The following is a 13,008-nucleotide window of genomic DNA, read 5'->3' as shown; positions in this document are numbered from 1 at the left end:
ATTATACTAATAAAAGGCTGGGGACCAAACTGTGAGTGTACTAGTAAACTTGCACTTTTTGTACGAAGGCCCAGGAATCTCCATATGGGGAACGGAACGAACTGGAGGTTTAGAACTTAAAGTTAGAACTACATACTAGTATATGGAATTGAAAGAACTAATGTACTCCCTGATAGAGAAGATATCAAACAAAGTACAAATAAATCAAAATACGTATGTGTCGGTGGGGAATCGTTCACTAAAAACCCTTTGTGTGAGATAAGGATGAATTCCTAGCCCTGCGGGAAAGATCAATCGACAGGACGTAGAACACCTTCGCCTTTGCAAGACGGTCCTAACCACCTAAATAATCTGTTGTAGCAAAATGACTCGGGTGGCACGAGGTTCGTGTCTAGGGAAGTCATGCGCCCGTGAACCAGTAGCCGCATTGGCCTGAAGCCCAAAGTAAAAATGGGATAGACATTTGAAGACTCCGAGAATTCACAGTTTCTGACAAGAGCCATCAATGAACGAAACCGTGTGAAACTGACTTGAGTCGTGACAAAATATCATCCTTTATGAAAGGGGACAACCAATAAACAAAAGGAGCATACAGCTTTCTTGTGGCAGATTAAAGCCTTACATTGCTGAATGTAACGACGTTCTGCTTTCAGGCCTATCGAGGACGTGGAAGAGGGGGCGAAAGCCAAAAGGCCATCCCATAGTAATCCTTATTGCGGATGCCGCCGCAAGCCGAGTCATTTTTGAAAGCAATCCTGCTAAACATAGGGGTGCAGGTGATCAGAGCGGGGAGGAAGGCTGCATCAAGTATAGAGAGTTACATTGAGCGTAATGAATGGTAACTAGTGAGCTGAATTGTCTTTTTGATTGCCACATAGCCTAAAATTCGGCACATGCTTCGGGTTGAGAGATTTATATGCAAACAAGATAATTGGACCTCACTGCAACCGGTTCGAGTTGTGCACCTTATCCTACGTGGTCAGCAGACTAGAGTTAATCAGTGTCCGTACCTCTAACATCACCGATTCGAGCAGCAGGGGGGATTTTGGACTTCCTCACGCTCACAGGCTTGAGCGACTTCGGCAGTCTTTTTGTATCTAGAGGACTCGAAGGCACTGAGCATTGATAGTAGGACAGCGCCTTTGGCAATAGTGGGTAGAATTTAACCTGTGGTGTCAAGTATATCTACACATCAGGGTAGAAGATCTTTAGAATGAGCACACAAATGGTAAAGCGGGCTGATAGAGCCCCTAGGGACTATATAGAGGCAGTGGCCCAGGCCACTGCTTAGGCACATGTGTCTGTCTTAGCCAACTGCTCGATATGGATGCTAAACTTGATTAATAATAATAATAAGGGTAGAAGACCGGTTAACCAGATAAGGATATATAGGCTAAAATAGGTAGAAAGATTAAAGGTAAATAGTAAACACCATTAAGATAGAAGGTTAATTTTTGGCTTTATATACTATTAAGAATTTATTAATCTATAATGATCTCGCTAACCTGGGTCCAGTTTAGACACCCAATTAGAAAGCTGGCTACATACCGCAAAACTATCAAATATATATTAGAGATTAATAGTATGCGAGTCTTTGCTATACTACTCCGTACTTCGACACGCGGAGTCTCGATCTGAATTATTCACACTGCAGTCCTGTAGCAAACTTCAGTGTATAAACTACCGTACGAGCCCATATCGATGAGTCCCAAACTATTTACAAAGCTCTGGTTGATATACGGCACGAATCCATTTATTGGGTCAGGATCGGAGAAGAGTTTGAAGCGGCCTAGAATACTTTCCTCTTTCTAAGCTTTGATTAGCCGGTAAGAATTACCAGAGTCCTCTATAAACATAGATATACATAAAAACGAAAGAGCGATATGTCCTAGTGTCCTCGAAAAGGATGAGGAGGATATTCTACTTATAGTAGACTGGAAAGGTTGATAAGCAAAGATAAACAAATATAAAGACAAGAGAGTAGAGACTAGAACCAACCGATGATATAATGGCGAAGCGGCTGTCAAGATCCTGTGTCCTTATATGTTTACCGAGTTCACTAATTGGACGGCCAGTATTTTTGGTCAGATTGTAGGATTGAAATGAAGCTTTTGTTCCGCCTTTATATTCTTCTCTCTTCTCCCGCGCCAGATATATATTTCCAGTCCTATGCCATATCGTCCTTTATTACGTTTCTATATTCCTGTCTACCAGCTCTAAGTTCTAACAAAGAAAGTAAATAAAAGTAGAAAGTTCGCCTTGCAACTACTCTTAGAAAATTTTAATTACATTGAAAATCTCTAAAGGAAAATGTAGATGGTGGGAGCTCGAACTGATCCTGAAGTTGCTATTGCAATTACGAGAGATAACATTCTCGTCGCCTAGGCCTCTATCGAAGACTAGTTAATGGCTGTTAGTACAAGTGCTGCTATTGTCACGGATCAAAACATCCTATTGTCCATCAAACAAGACAAAAAAGGTTCCCGAACAAGACCGTCGGCATCATGGTATAAAGTCATTGCAACCTAGTGGGGTACGCTTGAGCACTACCGACCCAACCTGTGTGACAGACTATAGCCCTTTATGGATTTGTCTACATTTGCATTGTAATTACGCTGTGCACGGTATACCGATTTACAAAAGTTTTGTTTTCCTAGACCAGATATGCGAACAATAGCAAGCCCTGCCTCCTCTTGTTTCATTTCGATCCAATGGGCAGAGTTTGTTCAATGAAGGACCCTTTTTTCATGCAGATAGAGGAAGACATATTATCTATACATTCAGGCGATGATGGTCTTGGTGAATAAACAATAGCTAAAAGTAGCCTCAGATGTGGCTCTGAAGCCAAGAATACGAACCGAGGCACATGGAAAGTAAGAAGGATCAACAGTACTTCGAGACAACTTATAGATGTTGCTGTGGCTACTCCCCAAACTCCTAATCGAAAGATGATGCCAAGGCCAAACCTCCATGGACTTAGCATTAGTGCTTAGAACTGGGGTTTAGCTCAACCCCTTGAAGACTAGGCGGCTGATGGCCAGGCGGACAATTGGTTCTACCGAGTAGTTCGCAATGATTCTACTCCCCTAATTGGCACGATTTCCCAGATGAATGGCTTCAATCTTGGCAGAACTACCGGCTGATTTGGGGCTCAGCAATCCGGCGGTCATGACTTTTTACTTATATTGGATGGAAATACCTTAACTTACTATCCAGACCCACTGTGTCAAGTTTGTTGCAATGTTACTGTAATTTGATATGTGTTTACTCGATCTACTTTCGATCCGACATGCTGCTACAATACTTACGGAACGCTTCTCCTCTTGCTTCCCGCTCGCGGACCAATCACTGGACGAAAAGTGGCATCGTAATAGGAACGATCCAGGAGATTCAGGGTAATCCGAGGGTCGTTTATCATCACTCAAGATCATGTAAGCTCAACTAATTACCAGGCTAACGCCATTGGAAGATTGCTCTGGGATATCCAACATTTGTATCCAGTTATGAGCTAAAGACATTGCAACAGCTCAGAGGTTCCTGGTATTATGTTCCAAAATGGTACGGTGGTCCACTCGACGCAGAGCGAAAGGATGGCATGAATGTGGCCAACGTAGTCATGGAGGCTGGCGTGCAATACCAACTACTTGTAGCTACTGAATCCAACGACAAAAGGGCTGGCAACCTTGGGAATGCCGATTTCTTGTTACTGGTCTTCACTCCGGCCGAAATAGCTTCATCTCGCTGACCGAATTAGCCCGTACCTGCCTACAATTCGCTCAATTCCATGATTTTTTCCCCATGGCCCTCTCTTTACTACCGTTGGCTACACACTATCCACATATCCCTTATCGGTATACCTTGGGATTTTCGTGAGGGGTCATTCTGTCTCTGCCTTTTCATATCGAAGTGGCGACTGTGGGAAATCCACACCATTCCAGCCTTGGTAAAGGTGTTTCACGAAGTGATCTCGTAGAGTCCGAAATTCAGTTACAGGGGTTGCCTTCAGTATCGACACTACTGTACATACGAGGACAGAAGAAGATAAACTATGTCTTGGACCAAGTTGTTCCCGAAAATGATCCGCCTCCCGAAGAATTCTTCAGTCCCGATAAGATAGCAAGGCGCCACCGCCACAAGTTGCCGCTTGTTCTGTCCGACCTCGGGCTCACGAAGAAAGACCGGAGCGGAGGATCAGTACCGGGTTTAGTCAACGGCGTTTTCTCAAACGCCAATAGCAGGCAAGGAACTGACAACCACTGCCAATAGTATTCCAGCTACAGGTGGAGTCGATGCGACGCCCATCACGCCCGCCATAACTGCTCACCAAGGGTCACTGGTGGATGCGAAGTATGCAACTGGCGTGTTCTATACGCTCGGATGTGGCGGGTTTAGTCGACTGGGTGTCATGTTTCCCACAAAAGGCACCTGGATATTTCATAGTTGTCCAGAAACATCTCCAAAGTGCTCGGGGCAAGAGGTTACATCGCCATGAGCTGTGTGGGCTGTCACGTATGGCGGGTGAGATGAGAATTAGTGTGACAAAATATATGGGGGAGGATTCAGCACGCAATATGAACTTGGCGCAGGATCCTCTGGGTTAATAACCTAATTCAGGCGTGGACATGAGGATTGAATGGGTGCCGACGTACCTGCCTATGTCCTTCTAGAAAGGCCTCAAAAAAGTCTATTTGAAGCCAGAACCGACCCAACAAATCCTCCCTCCCAGACTTATTTTTGAATTAGTACGAGGTTTAAATGGCAATCCTTGTAAACCTTAAATCATTCAATATCGATCTGGTCTGGTTCAAGAAACAGATTACAGTACATATATTAGACCATACCACTGCAACTCCGCCTCGACGGTGGATTACGTCTGGGGAGCAACGTTGTCCCCCCGCAAGAAGTTAGGCAAACATTAGGAAAATATGGAGAATATCATTTAAAATGTCTCATGGGCCCATGGTAGTGGCCCAGTATGGAGCGGTGGTGGGTTCTGGAGCCCATTCTGTAGACCCACATATCACTAGCATCCCCCGTTGAGTTGCTGGGGGCAATTGCAGTTATGTAACAAGAACAGCAAAATGCTGCAACAATCGTACTACTCCGCACTGGAGATGAGCTACTGCGGTTTCAGTCGAGATTGCTCCAAATACCCCAGGATCCACCGTATGATGGGAATGGTACCCCCGGCTTACCCGCCTTCTTTTCTTCTACTCTTTCTCCACGCTTCCCTGACCCTATCCACCCTTCCATCTCTCTCGGATCCTGATTTTATATACTGCACTCTCTTCTTCTGATCCCATTGCTCTTCGTCCGAGTCGCTCAGAGCAGACACCATGGATGTTTTACCAGCATACCCCAATACTCAGGAGATGGACAAGAAGGAGGATGAATACGATGCGGATGCTGAAAAGAGGGATATCATGGCTGGTCAAGTTCAGGATGCATTCGGAAGTGAAGAGGACGCTGAGATCAAGTACAAGACCTTGAACTGGTGGTATGTATCCCGTCTCCCTCCAAGGCTTATCCAAGGCTAAGAAATGACTAGGCAATGTGGCTTGCGTAAGTCCCTTGGTCATGCACCCAAGGCTATCACTGATTGCTAGGTAGTTATGATTTGTGAATCTGTTTCCCTGGGTGTGTTGTCTCTGCCAGCGGCCGTGGCTACCTTGGGTCTCGTCCCGTAAGTATTACGAGAAAGGGAGATACGCATCTGGTGACTGACGGTGAACTAGAGGTGTTATCTTGATTGTTGGTCTCGGCCTTCTCGCCTTGTACACGGGCTACAATATTGGATTATTTCGCGAGCGGTATCCTCATATTCAGAGTCTGGCAGATGCCGGAGAAATCCTGCTCGGCCGCTTTGGGCGTGAGCTCTTCGGTCTAGGTCAATTTCTGTTTTGCATTTTTGTCATGGGAAGCCATATTTTGACCTTCCGTGTCATGATGAACACCATCACTGAGCATGGCACCTGTTCGATCGTCTTTAGTGTGGTAGGTATGCTCATTTCGATGGTGCTGTCTATCCCGCGAACGATGAAAGGAATGACGTGGGTTTCATTCGCCTCGTTCCTCAGTATTTTCGGTGCTGTCATGATTACCATGATCTCTGTGGCCGTGCAGGATCACCCTGCCCGGGTCATTAATGCCACGGTAGAGACGAATCTCTACACGGGGTTCCAGGCAGTGTCCAATATCGTCTTTGCCTACTGCGCCCATGTAGCCTTCTTTGGTCTGATCGCTGAAATGGAGAATCCTAAGGATTTCAACAAGTCCTTACTCATGTTGCAGTCATTTGAGATCTGCTTGTACCTCACTGCCGCTGTTGTCATCTACTACTATGTTGGCACCGACGTTCATTCTCCTGCCTTGACCTCCGCTGGACCAGTGATGAAAAAGGTTGCCTACGGCATTGCTATTCCAACGGTACGAACTGATTAACCTGGCTCATCGAATATTGCTGACCCGAACCAGATTGTGGGTGCAGGTGTTGTAAATGGCCACATCGGTCTGAAGTATATTTATTTCCGGGCGTGCCGCAAGTCAGACCTACTGCACAGTCGCAGCTGGAAGTCCGTCGGCATCTGGCTCGCGCTAGGCTTGACCTGTTGGGTTGTGGCGTGGATCATTTCTGAGGGTATTCCCGTCTTCAGCAATCTAAACAGCCTGATTGTAAGTCACCCCTTCATCTAAATTCCTAACAAACAGAGCTAACGCCTCTCCAGAGCGCCCTCTTCGCCAGCTGGTTCAGTTATGGGCTGAGTGGAATTTACTGGTTGCATTTGAACTATGGCCAATGGTTTTCCAGCCCAAGTAAAATTTTGTTGACTATGCTCAACATTGGAATTGCACTGATTGGACTTATCCTATGTGTACTGGGTTTATATGCCTCTGGGACTGCTATTCATAATGATGCAAGCAGTAGCGTTTTTACCTGCGCCAACACTGATACTTAGTGGCCTGGTTAAAGCTCTACGGTGACTCGAGTGGGCAACTGGATGTTGCATCTTTGACAGCTTGAGTGCATTGCACACGGTATTACTGGGGAATAGATAATTAGTCATGATATATGTGAGAAAACGTTTTTTTTTTTTTTTGGAACACTGCTCTACGATGTAAATACAAGAAATAAATATTATATACCTTTATATCTACAAAGCCAAATTAGGCGATCTTTCAACTCGGGTCACCATCTGATTGTATCGACCGATTGATATTCAATGTTGATCAGGCATGTTTGCGACCTTTTCTAAATTAGAGCCAGTCGTTTAGGTAGAAAAGCAAGAAAGCATTTCACAATCACAACTATGCTAGAGGTACGGGATTATTTAATTGTATATTCTTTCAAATTTACAACTATCAGAATGCGATAGACACCTTCTATTGATCGAGTATTCACAAGGTTTCCAATTTATTTATTAAATACAGAAAGCTCAAATATAACGTATCTCGAAACCCTACTTAAGCCTAGTATTTAGCGTTTCTGAAATCTTGTAACCGAAAGATCGTTGAGAATCCATTCCAGGAAGAGGCGTTACAGTTCTGAGTAAGACACTACTACTAACTTTACTGGTAACGCAGTTATGTATAATGAGGCATTTTAAACTAATGGGCCAACAGTTTTGAATAGTTTCAGTCCTGCTAAAAAAAGGCAAGCCAAAGAATTTATATTACGCGAAAAGTAATAAAAATTTCTAATTTGGGGATAGGTTAACCCTCTTTAATAGGACACAGCCACTAAATAGTAGTGTGAACTTTATAATCTTGCTTCGCCAAGAGGACTCTGGATATTGAAGCAGTTTGGTGTTTGAGGATTTACTAGAATGATATGCGAAGTCAAAACACATGATTTGAGATATAAATCGCAAAGTCTTCTAATGTCTATCTTTCTATTCATCTAGGCTTTCTATTTCCCTCTCTTTTTTATTTTCTTGTCGCATAAATGCCGCTAGGCCAAAAAAAAAAATACTCAACGAGTAGGATTGAACGAATGATGAGCTATTCCATTTTATTATATATATTTCTATCCTTTCAGTCACCTGGATTCAAGGATAGTTCATACAGGCCTCGCCATAATCTGCGGTTATTAAACAAAATAAATATGCAAAAGCTATAACCTTAGAGCTTTAACTATATGGAGCTCATTCTTACTTACTATTGTCAGAGCCTATAGGGAGCCTAAGGTGGCAACCACGTGACCTGGCCACAACACCAAGGAATCTCTGTAAAGTAGATTTAGACCTCAAGACAATCAATCCCATACACGTGAGCTACACCAGCTCTATCATTTATTATCCAGATCTCTGTTTTCTGTGATAGGACTGGCATCTACTTATTATATATATATAGTCCGCTGACTGTCGATATTGTATATACAAGGCTCTGATATTATTAGCAGGTCATAACGTATCCCGTAAGAGAGTCGGTCACTCCATGCGTTTTGACTCCGGTCGGGAAATCTCACTCAATTTAACCATCTACCATGCCTCGGAAAGCGCGTAAAAATTGAAGAAATTCAACTGAGCAAGAGGGAAGGCTGCTACTTGCTATTTCCGCTCTCGAAAATTAAAATATATTTAATATTCGTGAAGCAGCATGTGTTTATAATGTTCCTCGCACTATCTTGCAAGATAATATCAACACTTGACGAAGGTCGTATGAACTTGAGCGACTGATATGCTGATCCATTCAATGTATTTTATAGGATGTGCTTGCGAAGATCATCCTGACGTTGGTGATGTGGAATTGTAAGTATACACTAAACCGGCCATACCTCTTTTAGGTAAGCTAAGGAATTATAGGGCCTAAGGAATCCTCCTGGAAAACAATCTCCAAGTCTGGGGAAAACGGGTGTTTGCCGTTAAATCAATAAAGCTTTTAAAATTTTGATTTATTAATAAAAATGAGACAAGGTGTGCACGAGAACCTGGCATATTCACACCAAGTGCCTACTCATCAAGATTAATGGTATAACACTGATTACAATGACAGATGCGACGGATCTCCAGTATTCCATCCCGCCCCAGAAGCCTCTCAAGGTTCTTATTGTGGGCTGTGGAATTAGCGGGTTAACGACAGCCCTTGGATTGAAGTTATCCGGCCATGGGGTAACGATCTTCGAGCAGGCTAGCACGCTGACAGAGGTGGGAGCAGGAATCCAGTTAGCACCCAGTGCGTCTAGGATCCTACGTCGCTTAGGCGTATTGGTGGAAGTGACGAGGAAGTCGAACATATTGGAGCAAAATTCTCTGCGACGATACCAAGATAACCAGGAGCTGGGGAAGGCATTTCTCATGCCATAGGTTTATCTACCTGCACTTTAAGTCGATTATGCGTGGGCTATAACTAATTCTAGGCTGAGGAGAAATATTATGCGCCTCTGGCTGTAATCCATCGTGGAGATCTTTTGGATATTCTGGTGAGGAAAGTGAAGGGCCTGGGAGTAAGTATACTCTTGAATGCGAGAGTTGAGGCTATCGACCCCGAATTCGAGGCCCGGATCCAAATACACCCCAAAGAGTGGGTGGTTGGTGATGTTGCCATCGCCTGTTAGTTCCCGCTGAAGTTATGAAAAGCAACCCCATCACGTCCGACCTCATCCAGCAAAATATCGGAATGAGATGGATGGGACCCGGAGGACACATAATGGCTTATCCCATCAAGAGAAACACATTCTACAACATGGTCCTGGTCCACCCGCAGACGGTTAGTGGGGAAAGGAAAGACGAAGCTTGGACAAGGGTTGGAAGCGAGCACCAAATGCAGCATATCTACCAGGGTTGGAACGAAGTCATTCAGATGCTGCTGTTCTTGGTTCCAGAGCAAGAGATAGTTAAGCGGAGTTTGCACACTCATTCGCCCCTTTCACACTGGTTCCAGAACAAATGTGTTCTGGCAGGAGATGCATGCCACCCTGTGTGGCCGTATGTGGCCCAGGGAGCGGCCCAGGCCGTGGAAGATGCAGCCGCTTTAACGTTATGCCTCTCTCTTACTCAAGATATCCCCACCGCGTTCAGAGAGTACGAGCTCCATCGCAAGGACCGGGCGGAGAGAATACAGCACAGCGCTACCGCTACAAGGGAAGTGCTCCATTTGCCTGACGGGGAGGCGCAGCGTCAACGTGATGCAGCTCTGAGTGGTCATACCGACAACCCTGCGGAGGGCGATACTACCAAGATGTCAGACAATAACAGAGACACTTCATTCGTTGTATGAGCAAACTTTGTTATAAACTAGTTTATATACTTACCAGACTAGTCAATGTAGGGACCAATCGTTCACGGTGCGCGGTACCTGTTGTTCAGGCCTCTTCACCTTAGCATGGCACACGCTGACGACGATCACTCAATAACCACCTAATATGCCCTGTTCCAGTCATACAATTGACGCATCCTGATTCATATTTAGCCCGGGAACATGGGTGGTTTCTATGAAATGTGCTGTACATGTATATGCAATCTTGAAAAATTCGCGTCTCTGCCGCCCCTTTCCCTGTCTCTCCATGATGATCGCGAATCGACAAGAATATTCCGGTAATGTAATATCACGCAGAAGTCAACCTTGTGCTGTAAAGTATTTGTGATCAAAGCGAATCAACTTCCGGGTACCATGGATGATTATTGCAGCGGCTTGACAAAAGTATGGTTATCCAAGACTATATATTCCCAGACACCAGTGCAGTCCCACATCAACTTTCCTGGTGCAAATATACACTCCTCTTAAAGTTGTCTTACATTGATTCTTATTTATATCACCATTGAGACCATGCTTAACAAACTCGATTCATATTCTAACGGGGCCCAGGCTCGGAAGTCCGAGACAACTAGTCATTTCAATGACGTTGCTTGCTTCCCCTGGCAACCCGAAGGATACACGAATGCGGTGCAGTCAGTCTGGCGGTCATTGCAGATGATCTTGGATAAAGGGTGCTCCATTACTCTGGATGGCGTATCACTCAATCTGAGCTCTATAGTAGCAGTGGCGAAGCAAGTGAGCCTTTCATTATATGGAATCTAAGATTAATAGATAGTAGATACGGTATCGAGTCCCGAGTGGCCAGTGACAGCAATATTGCAGAAAGTTTGCCCCGTAGTGTTGCTCTACTGGATGCGAAGCTAAACCAAGGCATAGTCATATTTGGAGTCAACACAGGATTCGGCGGAAGCGCCGATACACGGTCCAAGCAACACGAAGCCTTGCAACTGGCATTGCTCCAGCATCATCAAGCCGGCGTGCTGCTGCTCAGTGACGGTGGAACTCCAAGCACCATCATAATGGGGGTTTTGGGACCCCACAATGTTCCTTTTCCCATTGTTCGAGCTTCAATGTTAGCACGCTGCAATTCTCTTCTTCGCGGCCATTTGGGTGTTTGTATCGAAGTGATTGAGCGTATCTTGGATCCCCTTAGGTGTCAGATGACTCTGATTGTCCCGTTTCGTGCAACATCTCCGCCTCGGGGGATTTGACGCCCATGGCTTACATTGCAGGTGTCCTTGAGGGAAATCCTGATATACATGTCCACTGCGGCGATGGCCAAATCCCTGAAGTCGTTCCTGCTGATCAAGCTTTGCAACGCGTTGGTCTGACCCCTCTACGGCTTGGCCCTAAGGAAGGACTGGGGCTCCTAAATGGGACCTCGTTTAGCTGCGGTGCTGCTAGCTTAGTCCTGATCGAGGCAAACCAGCTGGCCTTGCCGAGCCAGGTCCTCACGGCCATGGGTACAGAAGCATTGTCAGGTTCACGAGGCAATTTCCACTCCTTCATAGCTAATGTGCGCCCGCATCCGGGGCAAAAGGAGGTTGCATCAAACATCTATGCGCTGCTAGCAGATTCCAAATTGATCTCAGGCGCTCTTCCGAAGCGGTCTGGCTTAGCTCAGGATCGATAATCATTACGGACTGCATCCCAGCGGCTTAGACCACAAATTGAAAACCTCGCGCTAGCTATGTCTCAAATTCAATGTGAATTGAATTCAACGACTGATAATCCTGTATTTGATCCAGAGCATGGCGAGGCACACCACGGCGGTAATTTCCGGGCCATGGCAATCACGTCGGCCGTAGAAAAAATCATGGCTGCCATGCAATATGATCGGCAAGATGATCTTTAGTCAATGCTCTGAAGTTCTTAATCCTGTGTTGAGCCATGGACTTTCACCAAATTTATGTGCTGATGATCCCAGCTTGTCCTTTGCCTTGAAAGGCGTCGATATCAACATGGCCTCATATATGTCTGAATTAGCCTACCTCACCCATCCAGTGAGTAGCCATGTGCAGTCGACAGAGATACATAATCAGAGTCTCAACTCGCTTGCCTTCATTGCTGCCCGGTATGCGGCCGAGTCAATAGAGGTGCTGTCCCTAATGCCTGCCACCTATCTGTACGTGCTCTGTCAGGCACTAGACTGCGCGCCTTACACCTTGAACTCGCTCATCGAGCCCGGTCGCAGGTTTTCTGTCTTCTTTCAGAGCAATTACGGCATTCCATTCAGCATGAGCAGTTGTATCCTATCCAGACCGCCGTCTGGGATGAGCTCATGAGCCATTGGGTTCAAGGTAGCACAAAAGACCTGTCAGCGCGGAGTCAGGCTGCCGCCGCTGCTTCGAGTGTGGTCCTGCTGGATCTAGTCTCCAGCCATTGCGGAAAGGATATTGCCACTCGGCTCGACCTCGCACGCATTATCATCCCGTTCAAAGAAAAGGCGAGTAATATACTGTATCAGAACTACACGGCCACTCGAGAGGAATTTTTCTGTGTCCCTGCTACTGCAGATCATTTGTGCGGAGCGTCAAGTCGTTTCTACAGACTCGTTCGACGCACGCTGGCAGTGCCCATGAATAGGGGGCTAGCAGATCATCCCACCTATGACTCAGACAAGGACCCAAGGGCCACGAAGACAATCGGCTCACACATTAGCACCATCTACACAGAGCTGCGACAAGGGGGCATGACGGATGCCGTAGTAAACTGCTGGGAGAGCCTCTGATTGGGAATACAATCCTGTACGCC

At 45.6% G+C, this 13,008-nt stretch overlaps 3 protein-coding genes across 3 annotated transcripts; all 3 read left to right on the top strand.

Moving 5' to 3' along the window:
- Positions 1-5,336: 5,336 nt before the first annotated feature.
- On the top strand, positions 5,337-6,956 carry BDW43DRAFT_302972 (neutral amino acid permease; the record flags this gene model as incomplete). Its single annotated transcript, XM_032045341.1, has 5 exons — positions 5,337-5,501; positions 5,607-5,683; positions 5,736-6,426; positions 6,475-6,672; positions 6,726-6,956. The coding sequence occupies 5 exons, from the start codon at positions 5,337-5,339 to the stop codon at positions 6,954-6,956; spliced, it is 1,362 nt and encodes a 453-aa protein (XP_031896538.1).
- A 2,028-nt stretch (positions 6,957-8,984) lies between these two features.
- BDW43DRAFT_302971 (FAD-dependent oxidoreductase) lies at positions 8,985-10,215 on the top strand (the record flags this gene model as incomplete). Its single annotated transcript, XM_032045340.1, has 3 exons — positions 8,985-9,212; positions 9,356-9,519; positions 9,576-10,215. The coding sequence occupies 3 exons, from the start codon at positions 8,985-8,987 to the stop codon at positions 10,213-10,215; spliced, it is 1,032 nt and encodes a 343-aa protein (XP_031896537.1).
- A 549-nt stretch (positions 10,216-10,764) lies between these two features.
- BDW43DRAFT_302970 (aromatic amino acid ammonia-lyase) lies at positions 10,765-12,985 on the top strand (the record flags this gene model as incomplete). The annotated part of the gene is made up of 6 exons (XM_032045339.1): positions 10,765-10,989; positions 11,046-11,436; positions 11,487-11,862; positions 11,917-12,058; positions 12,099-12,455; positions 12,491-12,985. The coding sequence occupies 6 exons, from the start codon at positions 10,765-10,767 to the stop codon at positions 12,983-12,985; spliced, it is 1,986 nt and encodes a 661-aa protein (XP_031896536.1).
- Between the last annotated feature and the right edge of the window lie 23 nt (positions 12,986-13,008).

This window comes from Aspergillus alliaceus, assembly GCF_009176365.1.
Source record: "Aspergillus alliaceus strain CBS 536.65 unplaced genomic scaffold BDW43scaffold_50, whole genome shotgun sequence".
NCBI lineage: Eukaryota > Fungi > Ascomycota > Eurotiomycetes > Eurotiales > Aspergillaceae > Aspergillus > Aspergillus alliaceus.
Note: the sequence above shows the minus strand (reverse complement) of the source record. Positions and strands in the feature narration are given on the sequence as shown.